Source organism: Onthophagus taurus, chromosome 8 (assembly GCF_036711975.1).
Source record: "Onthophagus taurus isolate NC chromosome 8, IU_Otau_3.0, whole genome shotgun sequence".
Classification (NCBI taxonomy): Eukaryota; Metazoa; Arthropoda; class Insecta; order Coleoptera; family Scarabaeidae; genus Onthophagus; species Onthophagus taurus.
In genome coordinates this window covers 17,916,310-17,940,737 of record NC_091973.1, presented here as the reverse complement: position 1 = coordinate 17,940,737, position 24,428 = coordinate 17,916,310, and the positions used below count along the sequence as shown (strand labels likewise).

The 24,428-nt window shown below is 36.0% G+C and overlaps 4 protein-coding genes across 4 annotated transcripts; 2 read left to right on the top strand and 2 right to left on the bottom strand.

The window, feature by feature from the left end:
• Positions 1-4,248: 4,248 nt before the first annotated feature.
• LOC139431320 (uncharacterized) lies at positions 4,249-4,944 on the bottom strand. The gene has a single exon (XM_071198969.1). It carries the CDS (start codon positions 4,942-4,944, stop codon positions 4,249-4,251), a length of 696 nt encoding a protein of 231 aa, XP_071055070.1.
• A 114-nt stretch (positions 4,945-5,058) lies between these two features.
• LOC111422349 (uncharacterized) lies at positions 5,059-11,263 on the bottom strand. Its single transcript, XM_071198968.1, has 2 exons — positions 11,011-11,263; positions 5,059-9,104 (listed from the first exon to the last, which is right to left on the bottom strand). Exons 1-2 carry the CDS (start codon positions 11,261-11,263, stop codon positions 5,059-5,061), a joined length of 4,299 nt encoding a protein of 1,432 aa, XP_071055069.1.
• A 1,292-nt stretch (positions 11,264-12,555) lies between these two features.
• On the top strand, positions 12,556-13,410 carry LOC139431319 (uncharacterized). The gene has a single exon (XM_071198967.1). The coding sequence runs from the start codon at positions 12,556-12,558 to the stop codon at positions 13,408-13,410; it is 855 nt and encodes a 284-aa protein (XP_071055068.1).
• Positions 13,411-15,561: 2,151 nt separating this feature from the next.
• On the top strand, positions 15,562-18,815 carry LOC139431318 (uncharacterized). The gene is made up of 2 exons (XM_071198966.1): positions 15,562-15,697; positions 18,129-18,815. The coding sequence occupies exon 2, from the start codon at positions 18,366-18,368 to the stop codon at positions 18,813-18,815; it is 450 nt and encodes a 149-aa protein (XP_071055067.1). The 5' UTR covers positions 15,562-15,697; positions 18,129-18,365.
• Positions 18,816-24,428: the final 5,613 nt, after the last annotated feature.

Below are 24,428 nucleotides of genomic sequence, written 5' to 3'. Positions count from 1 at the left end.
CTGTTTTGGATTAACAATAAAAGAACACACGTTTGCTAATAGAACATTATGCATTTATATTACGGAATTCTTAACGGGATCTGTAATTTTCGAACTTTTTAATCATGGATAACTTATTTTTTTTTAAATGGAACAATATACCAATTTTTGCATAACTGGATGTACTTTTTTGGAATAATTTAAAAATTACCCTGTCGATTTTGGCGGCATTAAATACATTTATAGTACATTTCAAAATATTAATTATATGTTTTTTCTCATTTAGGGGTGGCTGGGGTTAACTACCCTCACCACCCCAAATTTTTTTATTGCAAGTACTTATTGCTTATCGATTTTGGTGCAATTTAGCATGTGATTTCTTTATACGTTAAGTAGTACTTTTGAAAGAACTAATAAGGGTTAGTAGTTTGGTATAGAAAATATATTTCGCTAATAATTGAAAAAAATAAAAAATAATAATTATTGATGAATCGCTACTAAAAAAGATTCTGCGATAATTTCATTTTCCACGAGTATTTCGCTGACAATCTCCTGTTCGTCCATTTCAAATATTATACACTTTTTTTATAAAAATCTGTTCGTTGGGACCACGGTTTATACACTTTTCTGGCCTGCACTAAGTTGACATGACATTGCACTGACTTACACTTCATTGCACTATGACGTCATACGAGTGCCATGTCGTGCAGAGTAGTGCAGTCCCAACGAACAAAGCTTATAATTATCACGTCATCCGCGAATGCTCCTTGTAGAACTTCGATTTTGTATATTCGACAAGGAATTTCTTTACTAGGTTATGACTTGGGTTGGATTCAATCCTCCGCGTTGTATAAGACCTTTTGTCATGAATTCTTTTGATTTTAAGTTATTATTGGTCACTGTATTAACATTGTTCTTATAATAATAATAATGACCAGGAAAGAGAAAGGATCTCTTGATTTTTATTTTTGGGGTCACTTGAAACGCATACTGTACGCCACGGAAGTTAATACTGAGCAATATTGCAAAATCAGATACATGCTGCTTCCGAAACAATTGGACAACACCGTGGTTTAGGCCCCGCTAGTGGGAGATCGTGGATTCGGGGATCCCAATTGTGTGTAGAAAATATTGGAAATAACTTCAAAAACTTGCTTTGATGTTATTTTAAAATGTTCTATGTATTCTTCGCCTGTAAGTCATTATTCCCGTTGAGGAATAATTCCCCAAATTTATGCTTATAAGTTGAGAGTCACCTTGTATAACACTTTTATAATTCCCTTATAATCATTGCAATATTTTCTGTCCCCTTTCTTATGGATTGGTACTAATAGTGCCGTTTGCCATTTCTTGGTTAAAATTTGTTCTTGCCACACTTTCTGCAGTATATGCAGTAACACTTCTCTTCCCTGTGATCATATGTTTTATCATTTCTGTGGTTAATCTATCTTGGTCTCGAGCTTTTCCATTTTTTATTATATTATTACCGTTTCCGACTCTTCCATAGTTATCTGCTCACCTGTTTCTGTTCTGTTTCTTATTTTGTGGTACAGGTGTGGGTAAATTAATCTCATTTTGCCTTTTTACGTTTAACAGTTCCATGAAGTATTTCTTTCATTTTTCCCTCAGTATTAATCTGTTTTTATCCTTTATAGCTTTAGTCTCAACTATTTGTTTTTCTAGAGAGGTTTCCAAGGTTTTAATATTTTAAAAAAGTACTTTAATTTTTCTTGCTGTTTCTCTGCATCGTTATCTCCGAATTCTGTCCAATTTTGCTTTTTTGCCTCAATCACCATTTCTTTCAGTTTTTTCCTTTCCCTCTCTACTCATCATAACCTTCACATTTTTGTTTTCTTTAGATAACTTTTCTAAACCCATTTATTTGTGCTCAATGTCGCCCATCTCCATTTAAATTAATCTATTTTCATCCACTTTCATTGTTAGGATTTCTTCATACTTTTACCTAATTATATCGTTCCACAATAAATATATAATTTTGTATTTGTTCCCAAACAATTTTTCCCTGAAGCACTAATAATCTGCAGCTTTCAAGATAATTTCATATTTCCCTGCATACCTTTATAAGTTTATTTTAAATACTAAATTTATGTATCAGCAATAAATTTAATTCAAAAGACATTCAAATTACAACAAATACAGGTGTAACAAATCTCCGTTGTCACTTCTGTCGAGTTGGTTGATCATTCTTTCTCCATAATCGTGTTTTCTTGCATGATTTCTTGGAGAAGTTATTTGCTTTCAAAATTACCCAACAAGAAGATATTATCTTCGTCTTCCAATCCACACAAGTTTGGTTTAACTTAACGCTAATAATGAAACTACTAAAAAGTTGTAACATAAATAAATAACCGATTATAATTTTCTACTACTACGCACCATGTGGAAGCATTCACAATAATAATGTTTCCTAATAATTATGAAGTATTGAATAGTTAGTGCATATAAATTAATGAATTGCAATACTTATTAATTAATTAATTAATTACATGTTTTTCATTTTGTTTCAGCTTGTGGACGAATTGCATGGATTTAAGATGGTCAATCATTGTGCAATTAAAATGGGGCCATTTACGTTGATAGTAAATATTTTATCTGATATTCAATGGAACTTCCTTCAGTAGGTCTATCAAAATAATGACGAAAAAGGAAAATTGATGCTGAACGTGACTTTCCGCTGTCACATGTGGGTTATTATCAGACCAACATAAATTTGTATATTATTTCCACAATATGCTGCTGAGATATCTTAATGATTTTATATTTGTGATATGTAGTTAGCAACCAGTCTTTTATGGCTATGCTATGAGATAGGTAGATAAGTGTTCTACAAAGAATAATTACCACAGAGCATCAAAATAATTCTTTGTGCAATGATGCAACCTGATCATTTTGGGATCTGTTTTTTGATAATTTATTTTGTTAAAGTATCCAAAATGTAACTCTTCCTTATAACTCTACTTATTTTCTGTGTACTGGATATTATGTAACTGTTCACACAATTATTTTGAGTCATTTAAACTTCTGTATAAGTAAAATTTTTAAAATTATAACCAAGAACTCAAATATTAATAATATAAGTTTCACCCAATGTTATCATGCTTAAAGGAACAACAAATAAATATCGAAAACTCATCTCTGCACGGAGGCGCCAACGAATACAGATAGAGGTACAGTAGACCTTGATAACGGACAAATTTATTACAGACAAAAAAAACATTATATTTATTTTTTATTTACCAAATATTTATAGGTTCTAGACTTTCGATTTTAGAAAGATTGTGTTTGTTTTTAAAAATAAGATTTTTATTATTCACTGAAACGGGTGACTTGAATTAATAAATTAAAATTAGGACACTTAAACTACAAACTAAAATAACTGACGTTACAAAAGTAAAAATCAGTCATCATAAGATTTTTACTGACGAGAAAATGACGACCGTCTGGGTGTTAAAATGTCTTTGAATCTAGAAAATGTTCTTTCGACGTCACAACTGGTAACTGGCACAAATGTAACTGTTAGAACTAACAGGCCATATTTAGAAGATATTTCTTGGTTGCAAAATGCTACTTTGTTGTCAATTAATGTGAACGTATCGCCAAAAATCGCTATTAACCCAGATATGCCTAAATTAAAACCACTTTACAAATCACAATAACTTTATTGAAAACTTATTTAAAGAAGCAAAACAAAGTCTTAGAAACAAACCATGACAATTTGTTTTTTTTAAATTGGAAATTCGGGCCGTCCTACATGTAGGACATTCGGCACATGAATATCTGTAAACGTAAAATTATTTATTAGTGTGATACTGAACAAAACACTTCGTGTGTACACCAATGTCACATTTTGCGCATCTCGTTGTAGTTTTTTGATGGCAATGAGCACACCTAGTGTACGCGCAGCAATAAGCTGGGTAATTAACGAGGAGGTGCTGATTTCAAATGTTAATAAATATGAAAATAAAAGATAAAATTGTCTTACGTATATATATCTATATTGTCACTCACTACCTTTTCTTTACATTTTAAATTCGACTCGTGCGCGCGAACGATTTATCGATAATGATAAAGGTGAGGATAACGTTAGAGGGCGCACGCCCCCGAGTGGATCATGCGCGTTCGAGGTTCGACAATGCGTTCTTGCATGAACATTCCACCCACCAAAATTAATATAATTTTAACAACAATTAAAGTGACTAGTGAACAAAATAATGAAACGAAGAGTACAACGAATAGATTAAGTATAAATTAATTACAATTATCACGATTCTTTTTTGGTAACAAACAAATCTTTGAAACAGGTCGAACCAAAACGCTATTGGTGGTGTTAACAGATACGACGCGAACGAGTCCATCTTGGCCAGGGTGGATGTCGCATACGCGCCCAAATGTCCATTGAAGTGGCGGTTTTTGGTCGTGTTTTATAACAACAAGGTCTCCAACGTTAATTCCTGGAGAATTTTCCGACCATTTGTGTCTCTGTTGTAGTGTGTGCAAATACTCGTCACGCCAGCGCCCCCAGAAATCTTGGACCATCCTTTGGATTAGGTTCCAACGGTCAAGACGATTTAACGGTCGTTTTGTAAGGTTAGGTTCCGGTAATTCGGTATTAAGTGGACCTAAAACTAAAAAATGCGCGGGGGTTAAGGGTTGTAAGTCATTTGCATCACCTGACATCGGATACAACGGCCTTGAATTTAATACTGCTTCCACTTGTGTTAAGACGGTGTACATTTCTTCGAATGTAAGTATCTGCTCTCCGATAACTCTTGTGAGATGGTTTTTCACCGATTTTACTCCCGCTTCAGATAATCCATTGAAATGGGGGCCTCCGGGAGGATTAAAGTGCCAGTTGATCCCAAAGGAGGTACCAGTTGCTGCGGCCAATTCACGAAGTTTGTTGTCAGCTCCCACAAAGTTTGTTCCTTGGTCGCTAAATAACATCGAGCAATGTCCTCTACGAGATAGAAAGCGTCGGAGAGCAGCGATAAAGGCGTCTGTCGATAAGTCTGAAACTAACTCTAAGTGTACGGCTTTAGTGGACGCACAAACAAAAACTCAAATGTACGACTTTACAGACCGTACGCCACGAGAGCGATGCATTGTAGTAAATATTGGGCCGGCAAAGTCCACCCCAGATACGTAAAAGGCTTTCAGCTCAGAGAATCGGTAACTGGGAAGATTAGCCATCAATGGAATCTGCGTCTTGGGATCAGCTCGAACACATTTCATACATCCGGAAATGGCTCGTCGCGGTGACAGAATCCAGAACTGCTGAGCCAGAAGTGCGTGCAGAGTACGATGTCCAGGATGCAAAAACTCGCGGTGAGTATCTTCAATAACTAATTCACTCAACCGAGAATCACGCGGCAATAATAACGGATGTTTTTGTTCGTATGACACTTCAGAATGTTTTAATCGTCCACCCACCCTGAGCAACCCATCCCGATCAAGAAAAGGAACGAGTTTACGAATGGGTTTTGGAAGTTTTTTAGATTTGAGAATAGCAGTAAAGATCTCAGAAAAATGTTCACGCTGAACATGTTTAACAAGAACGTGTAGAGCTTTTTGGAGCTCAAATTGAGACAATGAAACGGAGAATAAGGACTTCTGTTTTCTAGTTCTAAGTATAAATCGCAGCACATAAGCTACAATTCTTTTAATCTTTGATAAAGATGAAATATTAGTAAGTATATTATCGATAAAGTTTGTAGAATTTTCTATTAAGTTAACTACGATAGGTTTTTGTTCATTGATCAATTCTTGATCATTTAGATTACACATGATCTGAGATGGCCAAGAGTAAGAATCAGAGATTAGCCAAGTGGGGCCGTTCCACCATAGATTAAATGAGGACAGCTGGTCCGGAAACAGACCACGGGAACCACAATCAGCTGGATTGTCCGATGATGGGACATATTTCCATGAGGTTGGAGGTAATATTTCCTGAATGTGGCTCACCCGATTAGATACAAATACTTTCCATTTGTGAGGTAAAGAAGTTACCCAATTTAAAACAACCTGGGAATCTGACCAGGCGGTAACAGAGGTTATTTTAATTTCAGGAGATAGATTTTCCTGAATAATTTTTAAAAGATCGGCGAGCAATACCGCTGCACAAAGCTCAAGTCGAGGGACTGAGAGAGTTTTAAGAGGAGCTACGCGGGATTTACCGCAGATAAAAGAAGTCGTCACAGATTGAGGTGTAACACATCGAAAATATGCTACCGCACAGTAGCCACTCTGCGAAGCGTCGCAAAACAAATGAAGTTGGATTGAGTTTGAGTCATCGGGAATTATTAATCGTGGTACACGTAAGTTAGGTAATAATTTTAATTTAACTCTAAAATCTTGCCAATTTTGAGCAATGTGATATGGAGGAATTTCATCCCACTCAAGATTCAGTTGCCAAAGTTGCTGAATAAAACATTTTGCTTTAAAGGTACAGGGGGTTAAAAAGCCCAAAGGGTCATAGATGCGAGAAATGTCAGACAAAATAGATCGTTTTGTGAAAAGTGAGGGACGAGGAGAATAGGAATAGTGAAACATATCGCTATTGGGGTCCCATTGTAGTCCCAGAACCTTGACGCAGGATATTTCATCGTAGTCCATTGATATTGGAGTCTGTATATCGCTTTCCGAGACCGATCGTAAGATTTCGTTGCAGTTACTGGCCCACTTCCTCAGCTCAAAACCTCCTTTTTTTAAAAGTGTGATTAACTCCTTTTGTAAGGTAAGACCTTCTTTGATGGAATTTGTCCCAGTGACGATATCATCAACGTAGATATTATTTTTTAAGATATTTGCAGCTAAAGGATATTCATTAATATATAGATTAGCCAGTTCCAACAGAGTGCGCAGGGCTAAGAACGGAGCCGATGATACGCCATACGTAACTGTATTAAGAATGAATTCTTGTAATGGCTCTTGAGGAGAGAATCGCCAAAGGATTCGTTGATAATTCCTATCTTGAGGGGAAATCAAAATTTGGCGGTACATCTGCTTTATGTCGCACGTGAAGGCAAATTTGTAACATCGAAAATTAAGCAAAACCTTGACGATGTCCTGTTGTAACTTGGGACCAATCAGTAAGTTATCGTTTAACGATTTCCCATTCGAAGATATCGCCGAGGCGTCGAAGACGACACGAAGCTTGGTGGATGCGCTTTCTGCGCGCATTACACAATGATGAGGAACGTAGTATGTGGCTGAGGAAAGAGGTGAGCTGACGGTATTTATGTAATCGTCATGTAAAGAAGGATTTTTGAGCAAACGGTTTTCTAAGGATTTAAATCTTTTGAGTGCAGTTTGATAGGATTCTCCCAGTGTAGGTTTATTGGACTTGAAGGGTAAGGAAACGATGAATCTACCACCAGTCGTACGTGTATAATTATCTCGGAAATGTTTTTCACAGGCTTCTTCTTCCGGAGTGAATACAGATTTCACGGGAATCGACTCAATTTCCCAAAACTTTTGTATCGTATGATCAAGTGAACATGAAGAAGCTATCGTTGACAAACAAGTTGATGTTGGTGTCGATGAAGATAATGAAGAACGTCCCATAAGCAACCAACCGAAAACGGATTCAACTGCGACTGGATCGTTGGGACCTCCTCGTATACGACCACTAGTAAGGATTTGAGGTACTAATTCCGCACCCAGAAGTAAATCAACTTCTTTAAGATTCGATTTAAATTCCTTTTGAAAATTTAAGTTTTTTAGATGTTCATAAGCCATTTGAATGTCTTGATAAGTGGGTTGATCAGAGCATATGTTGGGTGTAATTATGGCATCAAAATCAAAAGACGGTTGTGACGTGTGGCATGGTTGAACATAACATTTAACTTTTCCTTTGTTGCATACAGAAGTCATAGAATTAAGGCCTCTGATTTCCAATGAAGTATTTCGAGTCCGAGGCAAACGAAGTTTTTTAGCAAGTTTTGCTGTAATGAAGTTGGACATACTTCCTGAGTCTATTAAGGCTCGAACGAGATGTAATGTACCAAATCGATCTTTGATTTGCAAAAAGGCGATCGGTAAAATAATCTGTTGATTTGTAGGGTCGGAGGTTTGACTGACATCACAGGCTGTAGTTCCAACGTGAACCAATGACGATTTAAAATTATCGAAGTGTAAAGAGCTGTGGTGTTTTTGATGGCAAACTCTACAACGATGAGTAGATGAACAGCTATTTGTTTGATGCGAGTTATTAAGGCAATTGCGACATAAGTTGTTGTCTCTGGCAAATGATAATCTATCGGCTGCAGATTTTGCGTGAAATGTTGAACATCGATATAATGGATGTGATTGGGAACACAACACACATTTAATTTTTGTGGCCTCTTCAACCTTCAGATTGATGGATGGCTTGTTACGAATATTTTGAGACGATTTTGATTGATTCAGGTGAGTTTTTTCATTTGACGTGAGTGAAACTGAATTCAAAGCTTTTGCCTGCTTTTCCAGGAAATCAATTAATTGAGTGTACGTTGGAATTTCAACTGACGCGTGTTCGGATTCAAATTTCGTCTTTGTTGCGGTGTTGATCTTCAGAAGAAGAAGATTGAATAAGAGAAAATCCCAATGTTGAACGGGAAACTTAAGCGATCGAAACCCTTCAACATTCTCTTTGAAGGTATCAATAAAATGTCGGAAAGACTTGGACGATTCATCATGAACAGGTTTTAAATTTATAATCTCGTTAAAATAAAGCGTAGCCAAATGACGCTTGTTCTGATATCTTCCTTTTAAGGTGGTATAGGCAATGGAATAGTTTTCATTTGTGACGGGAAGGCCCTTTAACAAATTAAACGCTTCTCCTTTCAAGGAAGTAAGCAAATATTGATACTTTGCCACTGGTGACAAGGAATCGTTTTCATGAATTAACGTTCTAAATAAATCAAAAAATGTCGGCCAGTTTTTATAATTTCCATCGAAAGTCGGAATGACAATTTTATTTAATTTAGGCGTAGACGGAGCTGGAACAGAATCGGAAGCATCGGGTTGTTGCATTTTGTGAAAGAGAGCTTTTATAGTAAAATAGGCCGTATCAACATCGTTGCGAATTTTATCTTGATCATCAAAGTCCGTTTCTTCAATAAGTCCTATAATTTGATTATGAATGGTTGTAAATTCGTCGTAAGCTTTATCAGCACGTTTGGCTTGTTCAAGAAAGATGAGCTGTAGAGAGGAATCATCGGAAGCAGTTTGACCACTGTCTCGAGCCTCGGTAAGACGATTTTGGAAAACACTTCGTCGTTACTTTAATTTTGTAAGCTTGTCCATCTCAAGGGAGACTTAGGAAAGTTAATATGAATGGGGATAATTGAGGTAGCCAAGGGGAAACACCATAAAGGGAAAATCAAAATGAAAATTATAATATATTCTATTGTAAGAATATTGAGGTAAGAATTTAAATTGCAAGGGCAATAAATTCCCAGAAGAAGAAAAAAAAAATAATAATGAAATTCCAGGGGGAATGAATTCTCAAGGGAGAATGAAGCAAAACTAAAAGAAAGATATTCCAGAAATGTGCAAAGTAAGAAAAATCAAAATTATTCCAAGGGGAATAGATTCTCAAAGGAGAATTAAGAAGAAAAAAAAATTAAAAGAAAAATGTTCCAAAAAACTTGGAGGTAAAAGAAATCCAAATTATTCCAAGGGGAATAGATTCTCAAGGGAGAATTAAGAAAAAAAATGAAAAGAAAAATATTCCAGAAAATGTGGAAGTAAAAGAAATCAAAATTATTCCAAGGGGAATAGATTCTCAAGGGACAATTTAAAAACTGATAAAGAATAAAGTAGATATTCCCAAAGAAGGATTGACAACGCGCAACGTCAAAAAGGTTTTCTTTAAACAAGAAAAATATATTGATATTAATAATTGTTTTATTATTTTCAGGTTTAAACGAAATAGTTGTTGGGTTTAATTGCTGAGATGACGATGAAAAACTCAGATTTGTAGAACGAAAAACGTGAAGAAAGGCGTGAGGAAAAATGGCGATTGACAAGAGACGGCGTTAAATTTGCCCAAAAACCGGTAATCAAAATGCCGAATCCGGCTCGAAGGACCATAAATGTACGCGCAGCAATAAGCTGGGTAATTAACGAGGAGGTGCTGATTTCAAATGTTAATAAATATGAAAATAAAAGATAAAATTGTCTTACGTATATATATCTATATTGTCACTCACTACCTTTTCTTTACATTTTAAATTCGACTCGTGCGCGCGAACGATTTATCGATTATGATAAAGGTGAGGATAACGTTAGAGGGCGCACGCCCCCGAGTGGATCATGCGCGTTCGAGGTTCGACAATGCGTTCTTGCATGAACACCTAGTTTGTTTTTCTTGGGGCATAACTAAATGATCTATTCGGTCGAACCGTATATCTATTTCGTGGGAGCTACTGGTATGTCCTTTTTGATATGACGATGTTTTTTTATTCTGAACCAACAGCATTACAGCAATTCTCCTTCTAAAAGTAAGTTGATCTAATTCTCCTCCATTCTTGCGATGCAAATGCCATGCGTTTTGAATTGCCATGTCAATACAGTGAGATATCAAAGGAAAATACCATTTTTTTCCTCTGATCGAAATTCGATATAAGCTGATATTTTGGTCAGAGCGGTCGACACCTCCCATATTTGTATTGTACATCTGTATAAGATGCGGCTGCTGTACCTGAATATTCTTCTTTTCTTTTTGCGAATAACGTGTGACCGAGTGAATTGGGGCAACTCCAGAAAAATTGGAACAAACAGACACAACACTATTATCGTGCCACTTTACTGCAATTATATTCTGTTCTACAATTTTTGCATAATCATAACTTCCTCTGCGCTGCTTCTTTATGAGTTTTGAATCTATAAGAGAAATGGCTTTTAGCCTGTTTTCTCTAACCGTACCAGTAGCATAAAAATTCCAGTCAGTTAGTTTTTCGATCAACGGAATTGACGTAAAAAAGTTATCAAAAAAGAGATGAAATTTTTTATCTGGCCATTCCTTACGTAAAGCTTGCACATATTCTAAGACTACTCCAGCACCAACTCCCAATTCAGAAAAGTTTTCACTTATATTTGTAGAGGCTCCTTGATAAGGTTCGAACCAATTCAAGTAACCTAACCTGGTACTTCCTATCCATAACTTATGTCCATAGCGCATGGGTTTTCCTCGAATATACTGCTTACAGCTATGACGTCCATAATACGGAACCATAGCTTTATCAACTGAGTGCATTTCTTCAAGCGAGGAATTCTCCATGAATTTTTTATTCAACAGTGTGAAAAGCGGCCTTAGTTTAGCGAATTTGTCACCCTGGTCCAACTGCTGATTATCACAGACGTGAAGATTAGAAAACAAATACTAAAACCGGTCCCTTGTAATTGCTTCTGTAATCATGACGTTATGGCAATCTTTTTCACGTTCCCAGAACATCCTCCGCCTCGGTACTTCCATATATCCACTAAGTATCAAAACGCCTATAAAAGCGTTTACTTCCTGCTTTTCTATATTAGCTATTCTATTTTTTTGTTGTGCGTAGTTATTACTCTGATTCAAAATCAATTCTATTACTTCTTCGTCAAAAAATTTTGAGAAAAGCTCTAAGGGGTTTTCTGTGATCGCCGAATTCGTAGGACTATCAAAGTCGGTGGGCGGTAATTTCAAATCTTCTTTTATCCAACTGTAGTGCATCTGTCTCTTTTTAGTTTTTACTTTTTGTTTGTTTCTTGCAGCCGTGTTTTGTGATTGTAACTCTGATAGAGGTATATTGTCATCATTTTATTGATACCTTCAAAGAGAATGTTGAAGGGTTCCGATCGCTTAAGTTTCCCGTTCAACATTGGGATTTTCTCTTATTCAATCTTCTTCTTCTGAAGATCAACACCGCAACAAAGACGAAATTTGAATCCGAACACGCGTCAGTTGAAATTCCAACGTACACTCAATTAATTGATTTCCTGGAAAAGCAGGCAAAAGCTTTGAATTCAGTTTCACTCACGTCAAATGAAAAAACTCACCTGAATCAATCAAAATCGTCTCAAAATATTCGTAACAAGCCATCCATCAATCTGAAGGTTGAAGAGGCCACAAAAATTAAATGTGTGTTGTGTTCCCAATCACATCCATTATATCGATGTTCAACATTTCACGCAAAATCTGCAGCCGATAGATTATCATTTGCCAGAGACAACAACTTATGTCGCAATTGCCTTAATAACTCGCATCAAACAAATAGCTGTTCATCTACTCATCGTTGTAGAGTTTGCCATCAAAAACACCACAGCTCTTTACACTTCGATAATTTTAAATCGTCATTGGTTCACGTTGGAACTACAGCCTGTGATGTCAGTCAAACCTCCGACCCTACAAATCAACAGATTATTTTACCGATCGCCTTTTTGCAAATCAAAGATCGATTTGGTACATTACATCTCGTTCGAGCCTTAATAGACTCAGGAAGTATGTCCAACTTCATTACAGCAAAACTTGCTAAAAAACTTCGTTTGCCTCGGACTCGAAATACTTCATTGGAAATCAGAGGCCTTAATTCTATGACTTCTGTATGCAACAAAGGAAAAGTTAAATGTTATGTTCAACCATGCCACACGTCACAACCGTCTTTTGATTTTGATGCCATAATTACACCCAACATATGCTCTGATCAACCCACTTATCAAGACATTCAAATGGCTTATGAACATCTAAAAAACTTAAATTTTCAAAAGGAATTTAAATCGAATCTTAAAGAAGTTGATTTACTTCTGGGTGCGGAATTAGTACCTCAAATCCTTACTAGTGGTCGTATACGAGGAGGTCCCAACGATCCAGTCGCAGTTGAATCCGTTTTCGGTTGGTTGCTTATGGGACGTTCTTCATTATCTTCATCGACACCAACATCAACTTGTTTGTCAACGATAGCTTCTTCATGTTCACTTGATCATACGATACAAAAGTTTTGGGAAATTGAGTCAATTCCCGTGAAATCTGTATTCACCCTGGAAGAAGAAGCCTGTGAAAAACATTTCCGAGATAATTATACACGTACGACTGGTGGTAGATTCATCGTTTCCTTACCCTTCAAGTCCAATAAACCTACACTGGGAGATTCCTATCAAACTGCTCTCAAAAGATTTAAATCCTTAGAAAACCGTTTGCTTAAAAATCCTTCTTTACATGACGATTACATATCCTTTATGTCTGATTATCTTTCCTCCGGTCACATGTCTTTAAATACCGTCAACTCACCTCTTCCCTCAGCCACATACTACATTCCTCATCATTGTGTAATGCGCGCAGAAAGCGCATCCACCAAACTTCGTGTCGTCTTCGACGCCTCGGCGATATCTTCGAATGGGAAATCGTTAAACGATAACTTACTGATCGAGGCACAGAACCAACCTTTGTAACTGCCAGAGGTCAATCAATTATCGATATCACTCTAGCCTCCATGGTTATCTCAAGTTCAGTCCACAATTGGAGAGTTTCCGACAATGTGTCAATGTCTGACCACAGGTGGATTACTTTTGAGCTTGGCAACACCAAGTTCATAAACAAACTGGCCCGTAACCCAAGAAGGACGGATGTGGCGAAATTCAGATCCACGCTTTCGAGTTTACTAGAAAAACTGGGTCGTAAACAACCAGCGTACTGCTGCATAATGGAGAAATACTCCAATTCTTTAAGCGACGAAGATACAGCAAGGAGGCAGTATCTGGGCGCGCTACCATCTGGTGGTGCCCCGAACTTGCCACACTTAAACGTGAGGTGCGGACAGCCTTTAACAGAACAAAGGATTCTAGGATCGATTCTGACTGACTACAAGAGTTATGTTGGGAGTATGCACAAGGGGTCCAATGGAGCCTAAGTGTCCTTTGAATTAATTTAACAACAGTTTGTATCTTAAGTTGATAAAGTAAAAACAGTTAAGTATATACCGGGTACATGGTATTTACCCAAATTCCAATATATCCCGTATTTACCCATTAGGTACGTACCGGGTACAAACGTTGGGTATATACGCAAATTTTAATATACCGAGTACTTGCCTATTACTGATGGTTCCTAAAATCAAGGGACCAGAGAATTACGAAATCACGTCGGCAAATGGGAAACGAAAATCTATTGTTCATAGTAGTAGATTGAAACCGTTAAGAACGAACAAAGAAGCGACTCTTAAGGAGCGTAAATGCTCAGATTCGAATGCACACAATGAAGTAGTAAACGAGGACCAGTATTTTGAACCTCATATGCCGATAATCAGCTTACTTACGTCGAATTTGACTTTTAGACAGCAGGGTTTGCTAGATGAGACCCGCCCAGGATTAATACGCGCTTCAGACGATTAATACTGGATGTAAGCGGTAATGCTAGTATAGCCGAAAATCTTGAGCAGGAGAATGATAGTACCATTAACGAGTTACCGGAATTAACAACCGAATTTTACAAAAATCCTTTAGCAATAGAAAGGGAACAGAAGAACGATAGTATTATTAATAGGGCATCAGAATCGGTAGATGAATCTCTTGAAAAGCCGTTGGCCGTACGACGGGAGAGGAGAGCTATAAAGCTCCCAACTAGGTTTAGGTAAAGTAAGAAGTATATAGGTATAAAAAAAAGAAAAAGACAAAATATATAAATTTTTGTTGTTGTTTGTTAAACGCGGGAAAATCGGATATTTGTTTTTGTTTGTTTCAGCGCTATTAATTATCTTATTGTGGATTGAAGCCTATTCAAGGATAGGATTAACAATTATAGCATACGATTGTAGCGCTCCTAGTGTTAATGTTAGTCGAATATCGTTAAGAAACGTTGGTGATTGTTCGCAAATAGAGTCCAACTACGAAGAAACCATGTTAGAAGTATAAGTAGTCCAAAGAGCCCAAATTCACCGACAGATAGTATATAGTTGTAAGGTAGAAATAACTAGAAAAATAGCACATTGTGGTATGCACAGTCACAGTTCAGAAGTTCAAGGAGGTAGTCTAACCCACATACATTCATTAGGCGCCGAGGAATGTCTAAAGCTGGGTCCACATCAATAAAAATTTGCGTGTGTGTTAAATTTACTGTGCGGCGAAAATTTTTACCGGCGTAAAAGTACCACACACAGCCAATAAATATTTGTGCTGTGTGTGTTGTATGCCCTGCTCCGTCTGTGTGTGCAGTATGATTTTGTTAGGTTATGTTTTAGTAAGTTATTCCAACAAGTGGCAAAAATAAATTTGTTTATATTTATCGGTGGTTAAACCTTATCTAAACAAAATCAATATAATGGATTTCGATAGAGAAAATGTTTTAGTTTTAATAAAAGAGTATAGTAAAAGGAAGGTGTTGTGGGACCCGAAGCATCCTTTCTACTTCAATAAAAAAAAGAAGTTCGATGCCTGGCAAGAAATTGCAAGCATATTAGAATTATGTGTAGATGACATTAAAAAGAAAATTAACAGCTTACTAGGCTCCTTAAGGCGTGAAAGAGCTAAAGGAAAAAAGACAATTGGAACAGGCAAAGGTACGTATTTTGGTAATTATCAGCATTTAGTATTATAAAAATGTTGCATCAGTATAAAAGCTTTGTTTTATTATTTTAAAGGAACTGAAGAAGTGTACAAATCCGATTGGTTTGCTTTGCCAGCTTTTTCTTTTCTATTCGACAAAGACGAACCTAGAAGTACCTTGAGTTCAGAAGAAAAGTTGGTAAGTAAACAATTTCAAATCTTTAATTTTTTGTTTAAGTTATGTTTATAACATGTTTATAATAATAATTGAATTACAAATGAATTAATACTCCAAATATAGAAAATGGAGTTCAGAATACCATAGATAGATATTAATAATCCAGTTGCCATTCAACCACCCCTTCGATAGTGAAATAAGTACAAAATCCTTCACGGACTTCATTTGCTTGAAATGTTGACCTTCGTGGAATATTTCGTAGATTCCTAAGGTTTTCAATGGTTTCTGAAGATCTCCAAGTTCCTTCAACTAAACGCCCTTCCACTTCTGTATCAAAAGTTCCAGGAGGAGTGTATATCTTCTTTGAACTCTTGCTCCTCATTAAATAATTATGAAGATACACAATGGTCATTACTATTAAATCACATTTTTTGGGTTCTAGCAAAAATGGCTTTCTCAAAACTCGAAACACAGCTGAAATTATGCCAAATACATTTTCCACAACTCTTCTAGCTCTGCTCAACCTATAATTAAAAATTCGTTCTTTTGGTCCTTTTCTATGGTCTCCTGCAAATGGTTTCATTACGTTCTTTGTCAAAGTAAATGCTTCATCACCTACAATAACATAGGGAATATCCTATGTTGGTAATCCTAACGTATTACTCTCAAGTTTTTTATAAAGTTCTGTGTTTCTGAATACTCCCCCGTCAGAAATTCTACCTTGACATCCAATATTAACATAAAGAAAGTTATAATTCGCATCGACCAGAGCAAAAAGTACTATGCTAAAGAAGCCTTTGTAATTATAGTATTCACTTGCACTGTTAAATGGTGCTTGGAGAATAACATGCTTCCCATCAATTGCGCCAATGCAATGAGGAAAGTTCCATATTTGCTCATAATCTCGAGCCACTTCCAGCCATTCTTCTGGGGTTGAAGGCATCTAAAAAAATCAATCTGCAGTGATAGAATCGTACTTAAAATATAATATACATTTTTAAAATCTTTTTTACAGTATTGTTAGATAATGTATGTGGATTGATAGTATTTTCTAACATATCCAAGTACACTTCGCCGTTTAAATTTCCATCGATAAACACTGGACCTATCACTTTGTCTCCCAAAATGCCGGCCCATACATTAACTTTTTCAGGATATTGTGTATGCCCTTCTACAGTCAGATGAGGGTTTTCATTACTCCAATATCTGCAGTTATGTTTATTTACAAATCCATTTAAAGAAAAAGTGCATTCATCACTAAAGCATATATTTTTCACAAAAACGTTGTTATTATTAATAATAGTGGTCACTTCTTCACAAAACTGTATTCTCCTGTCAAAATCGTCTTCAGTTAGCTCTTGATGTATTTTCAATTTATAAGGATGGAATTTGTGAAGTTTTACAACTTTATGAACAGAACCCAAGGATATACCAGTTGCACGAGATACCTGACGCAATGAAGTATTGGGGTTGATACCGAAATGACCCAACACTTCGAGTTGAGCGGTTTCGTTCAAAACTCTCGACTCATTATGTTTTATGTTGGCAACGGACCCAGTCTGAGTGAATTTCTTCATGGGATTCAGGACGTATGTATGAGATACGTTCTTATCTGGATGCCTTTCATTAAAAACTGCGGCAGTTCGTCGAGCACATTCATTTTGGGATCCATACATTAATACAATTTCAATCCTTTCCTGCAAACTGTAAACCATTACTGCTGTTTTATTTAAATAACTTTGTTAAGTGGATAACACAAAGTTGTTTAAGTAATAACCAAATAAACTTATGTTTAGAATTGCACTTTTATTTTATTCTTTTCTCGCACTGTGAGCCTGCCTATAACTCGTTTATAGAAAGAGAAAAATTTCGTCTCTTTTTTTCCTTTTTTTGGCCATTCGAGTCAAGAGTAATTTTCATACAGGTTTAATGTAAAATACTTTCAATAAAATTTAGTTTAATTCATAATTATACGTGTTTAGTTTTCTTAAATATTTCCGATTGCTCCGAAATAATAAAGGTTTAATGGTCGTTGTAAAAACGAACATGGTAATTTAATTTTATAAATTAATAATAAAAGATTACTTATTCTTGCTTTTAAGAAGGTGATTAAAGTTTTTAATATTAATTAAAGCGGGAAATACAAAACAAAGATTTTCGCAAAAATTTCGAAAACGAATCGATCAATTTAAAAAAAAATAAATACTAACATGTAGTACCTTAAAAGACCTTTAAAATGAGGTATCACTTGATACCCCTTTCCATTTAAGATTTTTAAGGGGTTGGTTTCTGGCGGCGGGGGGTTGAAGTGAGTGAGTCAATTTTTACATAAAAAGTTGTCCCCCTTGGTTTTATTCTTTACCTATTTCAGCGATTTTCTTTTTAAACTTCCGAATTTACAGAAATTGAGGTGGAAAGTTTTGAAATGAACACCTGTATATATTTTTTATAGGAAAATGTAAACGCCGAAGCTCAACCTTGTTCTACTTTAAATATAAACGCTAATGCCCAGCCTAATCCCAGTTTAAATGTAAACGCTGATGTTCAACCTGACAATAATTTAAATGGTTCTGGCACCAACAATGATACTGATACAAGCTTCGCTATACCACAAGCACCTATATCAGCACAACCAGCAAGTAAAATAAGAAAGCGAGCAAAGAAAAATGACGAGGATCCGCGTATAGAAATGGCTTATAAGTTTTTACAAGCACCGATGGAAAAAGAAGATTGCACACAACTATATGCTAAATATGTCGCGGAAAAATTGAATCAGTTCGATCCATACACAAAGTCAGTCTTGACTCATAAAATTAATACTTTAATTTTTGATGCAGAATTGTCAAGACTTGGTGCGGCACCAAATGGTTCCCAATGTTTCATGTCCCCTTCCCAACATTCAGTTTCACCATTACATTCTGTTCGTGATATTTCATTACAAAGTAGCTCACCACCTTTATCAGTATCACCATCTCCCCAACCCCAATACCTGGTTGTTACCAGCAAACTTCCCACATCCTCAGAACAAACAGTCATTACAAAAGATACAGTCACTACAGAAAATCCAGTGACTGTGGAAAATACAGTGGCTACAGAAAATGAGGTAACATTTGAATTATCTCAATTTTTAAATCTTTAATAATAATTTTTCTAATTGAAAATAAAAATATGTTTAAATAAAAGTTCTTTTTGATGGCATGTGTTTGTTTCATTTACTTACCTTTATGCAATCTTGTAGAACATCAAGTAAAGCTTTACATACTTGCGGAACTATAATGGATATAGCTTGCTTAGATATTTTGAATAGGTACTGAAGACTTGTGTACGAATTTCCAGTAGCTAAGAAACGAAGTGTCAAAGCTAGTCTGTCCTTCACACTTATACTTTCTCTGAAGTTAGTATCCTGCTTCTGGATTTTTGGTCCAATCAAATTTATAAATAATTCGAAGACTTGTACAGACATTCTTAAAAAGTTCTTAAAGTGACCAGTGCTTTCATTTAACGATAATATGTTCAATAAATGTACGTCTTCACCTTCATTTTTTCTGCTTTGGTACAAATGTTTCATCCAATACAGCCTTTTCTTGCGACTTTCTTCCTTTTTTTTAATTAAATTGTGCATTATTATGAATGCAGCGCACTTTTTCTTGAACATATTGCTATGCTGAGACATACTCTTACTAGACAATTACGCCAGATAGGTACCTCTTTGAAACTAAGTTTATTTCACTTCAACAACACGTCCACATACAAATCCTGTGTGCCGCAAATTCGTTTGATGTTCGGGAGAAAACCGACTTTCGATGGTTCGTATGTGTGCTGTGCGGCGAAAACTTTTGTGTGCCAGTTTGTGCGTCAAACCGTCCACATTGCCACGCACACACACCACATACAACGTATACAGTCCACACAACGTATACAGTCCACACAACGTAAATTTTTATTGATGTGGACCCAGCTGAAAAGCTCATAAGTATGGTACGATCAATATTATGGGAGCCCATATGTTTCATGGGAAGTTAAATTTTATCGGCGATTGTGTGGGTGGAGTTTAAACAGAGAATGAAGTAACTTGGGAAGATGTTGTCGTACAAGGGACTGTCAAAATCCATTTGCAAGACTATCTAGCCACTATCAGTTTGGAAGATGATACAATTCGGCTCCGTGGTGGAGTATCTTGTTCGTTTTTGAGCGGGTACTGTATCGACGCTGTGCATGGAGAAGTAACTTGGGAACCAATAATAAAGACGGATTACAGAACAAGATTAAGTAAACCATGGGATGTGGCATTGTCATCCTAACTAGTTTATGGAATAATTTAACATCTATAACATCAACCTCATTGGGAAGGCCAAACCAAATCTGTTACCTTTCCTGACCCATACCAGAAGTGTTGCTGAGGTGAATCATAGGTTATCAACTTCGTAAATCCATCGGACAAAGTATAAGGTTAAATAAAAAAAAAAGACAAACCATCTTTAACCCAGATATGCCTAGCGTCCTACATGTAGGACACCAGCAACAAGTTGTAACACGATTTAGGTATTAGTAATTTTTCCTCACCACTCGCGTATATACCTTCAGTAACAACTACACCGTTGTATGAGATCAAATGTTGATTTTATAAAAAAAAGTATTTTATTTACCGATGAATCGACATTTCCTTTGCATGGTCGGCATAATCCCAGCGTTGCTCGATATTGGAGTCGTGACAATGAACACAAAGTTTATGCGGCTCGTACACAATATCCCCAAAAATTAAATGTTTGGGCTGGCTTAGTAGGTGACCATATTATCGGTCCTTTTTTCATAGAAGGAAATTTAAATGGTCATAAGTATTTAAACATTTTGCAAAATGACGTAATCCCATCGCTTTAACAATTAGACAATGTTCAATTTGGAAGTATCTGGTTCCAACAAGATGGTTGCCCGGCTCACAACAGCTGGCAAGTTAAAGAGTATCTTAACGCACAATTTCCAAATCGTGTAATATCTATTTGCGGAACGTTAACTTGGCCGCCTAGATCACCAGATTTAGCCCCCAATGATTTTTTTCTATGGGGATATTTAAAATCGAAAATTTATGGTTTTGACGACGAAATTTAAGCTATGGTTTTGATGAAGAAAGGACAACCAATCTGGATGACTTACAAACAAAAATTCGCAATTGTATACAGGATATTATATTAGCGCGGGTGAAAACTCGCAGTAAAGTTAAATAATTTATTATTGCTATTTACTTTTTTTTTTCTTTTTTTTAGAACAATATGTTATTCAAATTAGGTTTCCTTTGAGTTAAATAATTTAATTTGCTATGTCTTATTTCCTTTGCACTATATTATGCAGCTGGTTTCGTTTTCACTCGGGAGCTAGCACCATAGTAATTTTTTTTTTGTGCTTTCATTACTTTGTTTGGTTGTTTTATTTAATTTTGTTTTTCTCTCTTTTTGAATATTATTTATATATATATATTCTAAATTTTAGCTATTTAGAACAGTTCATTTCGTTTTTCTTACGTTTGTATTTAATATTTGTAACTTCAACACTACGATTTCCTTCTGCCATTTAAATGTCAGGTCACTGCTATCATCTTTTGATGCTCTAAAAACCATTATTCAAAACGCTCATTATGATATAATATGTCTTACAGAAACGTGGTTAACAGATTCTGTACACTGTAGTGACTTGGATATTGATGGTTATTATTTCCTTCGTAAGGATAGGGGTGGTAGAGGTGGCGGTGTGGCGGTATATATAAGGCGAAACATTAAATATAGAGTGCTTGATACTACTGATGTTATCGAACAGCTATGGTTGTCATTTCGCTTGGGTGGTACCGCTTTTGCTGTAGGCGTTGCTTATCGGCCACCTAAGTTTTTCTATAGATCATTCTTAAATGAGTTGGAGAATACGTTTGCAAATGTGGTGCCGACAGTGGACACTGTTGTGTTTACTGGTGATTTGAATATTAATTTATTAATACCGGGCAACGTGTCAACCATGGCTTTAACAGATGTTTGTGATTCTTTTGGTTTGGTACAGCTTATAAATGACCCCACAAGGGTGACGGGCCAGACTTCTACATTAATTGACGTTTTTTATATTTCGAAACCCCATACAGTCAACGTAAGTGGTGTGTATACCACCCATGGTATCTCAGATCACAATATAATTTATTGTAACCTTAAGGGCGCAACACATATCAAATCAAGCTTTCAAAATATAGCCAGGTCATTCGGAAACTTTCATTACGACAGTTTTCTAAATGATCTTCGGCAAGTTCCTTTTTCTTATATCTTTGATATAGAAGAGTCTAACGTCAAAGCCGAATTCTTAATGGAACAGATAACTAATATCTTAGATCTCCATGCACCCGTCAAAGTAAGTACACATACTGGTCCCCCGTCACCTTGGATAACACAGAATATAAAATTTATGCAAAGCTTAAGAGATAAAGCCTTTACAAATTATCGGTCAAATAAAACATCTGCTAAATGGGATTATTACAAGTCGTTGCGTAATTTGGTTAATAAATCAATAATTCTAGAACGTAAGGCATACTTTGAATTTCAATTGAGAATTACAAATAACAGCTGGAATTCATTGAGAAATGCCGGAATGTTTAAAAGAAATATTATTTCAATACCTAAACACCTTGGTTCCCCAAACGCTATTAACAACTTTTTTGTCAATGCAATACCCAGAAGCCATAGTCCTGATCATGAATTACTAAACTTTTATAACTGCAATAAACTAAATGATTTAACCTTCGGTTTTCATACTGTTGATGAGTTCGAAATTGAAAAGGCTATCAGCACTATCAAAAGTAAAGCTTCCGGATATGACTACCTCAATATTAAATGTATTGATTTGTGTTGTTCACATATTACACCTTACCTTTGTAATCTCATTAATACTTGTATTGTTAGTGGTGTATTCCCTACCATCTGGAAAAAAGCGTTGATAAAGCCCTTGCCTAAATCGAACGCACCAACTGCTTTAAGTGATCTGAGGCCAATAAGTGTGCTGCCGGTGTTGTCAAAGGTTATGGAACGAATTTTATTTGAACAAATAAATAGTGATGTGGAAGATAATAATATTCTACCCGTAAATCAGTCCGGTTTTAGAAGGGGATTTAGTTGTACTACAGCACAAACATTATCGATGATATCCTGCGGGAAAGTGATAGGGGTAGGATGACGGTACTCTGTTTGCTGGATTATTCCAAGGCATTTGACACAGTTGATCATGAAACACTCTCAGCAATACTAGGTTATATTGGTTTTGAATATAATGCAAAAAAGTTGTTAAATGATTTTCTAACAGGTAGAGAACAGGCAGTATCGGTAGGGGTTGATTGCTCTGATTTTCTGGAAGTGAGATCGGGGGTGCCGCAGGGATCGACTCTTTCGCCTATTTTGTATGCATTATACACATCAAATTTTATCAAATCCATTTCACATTGTAAGGCGCACTTTTACGCAGACGACACCCAGCTGTACTATTCCTTCCCTCCGTCTGAGGTGGTTAAAGCGGGTATAGATATAAATAGTGATTTGCAAGCTTTATGTGATATTTCCGACCGCCATGGGCTTCATATAAATCAGAGTAAGTCTCTTGCCATTGTTTTCGGTCCAAAGAGCCTCAGACAGCAAGTTGCAGACACCCTCCATCTATTTGTGAACAATGAACCGTTACAATTCCATAAAACAGTACGAAATTTGGGTGTCTTAATAGACGAGAATTTGACTTTTAATGATCACATCAACAAATGCATACAAAGGGCGTATGGGAGTTTGAAGGTTATCTACTCGAACAGACATTATTTGAACCATAAAACAAGGAAATATCTCTGTGAAAGTCTGGTCCTCTCACTTTTTAACTATGCAGATGTTCTGTACTCTCCTTTTTTGTCCTATGTCTTAAAAGAAAAAATTCAAAAAACACAAAATTCCTGTATACGTTTACTGTTTGGTCTTCACCGAAGTGACCATGTAAGTGACAGGTTGCCGGAATTAAAATGGTTAAACATGCAGGGAAGGAGGGTGCTGCACTCTGTATGCCTCTACCACCGGGTCCTCCATCTTTATAAGCCACCTTACCTCTATAACAAAATAAGTTTTCGCGGGGATGTACACACTGTAAATATTAGATTTAAAGGGAGATTATCTCCACCTATTTTTCATAAAGCTTTTTTCAAAAAGTCATTTTCCTATCAGATCGCTAAGACGCAAAAATCAAAAATTGACATATTTTGGACTTACGAGGTATTGCTTTGAGACCATCGATAAAGTGAATCAGTAGTCTCACTTCGTGTCGGCGCGTTTGAAATCGTGTCCGTAGATTTGTTACTGCGCAACCGCTGCGCGCCGATATGACGTCAGTTTGTCTGAGCGGTTTGTTTATATTTTGAGAGGATGTTAGGACAGCGTACTGACAGAAATTCGAGCATATTTGAGGTTATATCGCGACCCAGCAAAATGTGACCTGTAAAAATTTTAAAAAGTTTTATTTTTTTTGCTTTTATTTTATTATTGTAGACAAGAAGAGTAACAATGAATGTGAATAAAATATTTTTAATCCTATTTCTTTCAAATTTCTAGAAGTAGAAACATTAAAATAAATTGAAATAAATTTTATTTAAGATTGAGCAAGACAAAAAGAAGTAAATAGGAAAGCATGGTATTATTAAAAAACGTCATGTTATCTAATATAAATTTATTACAATAAGAAAAAACAGTTTATGTTTTTA

What these genes read in the sequence shown, in the direction of transcription:
- LOC111422349 (XM_071198968.1), bottom strand. Translation starts at nt 11,263, where the DNA reads ATGGAGAATTCCTCGCTTGAAGAAATGCACTCAGTTGATAAAGCTATG. An exon ending in AGAATATGTGCAAGCTTTAC is followed by an intron (nt 9,105 to 11,010) that starts GTAAGGAATGGC and finishes ATCAAATTATAG; the next exon opens with GACTTATTGAAGAAACGGAC.
- LOC139431318 (XM_071198966.1), top strand. Translation starts at nt 18,366, where the DNA reads ATGGCTTATAAGTTTTTACAAGCACCGATGGAAAAAGAAGATTGCACA.
- LOC139431320 (XM_071198969.1), bottom strand. Translation starts at nt 4,944, where the DNA reads ATGTTATTTAGCGACCAAGGAACAAACTTTGTGGGAGCTGACAACAAA.
- LOC139431319 (XM_071198967.1), top strand. Translation starts at nt 12,556, where the DNA reads ATGACTTCTGTATGCAACAAAGGAAAAGTTAAATGTTATGTTCAACCA.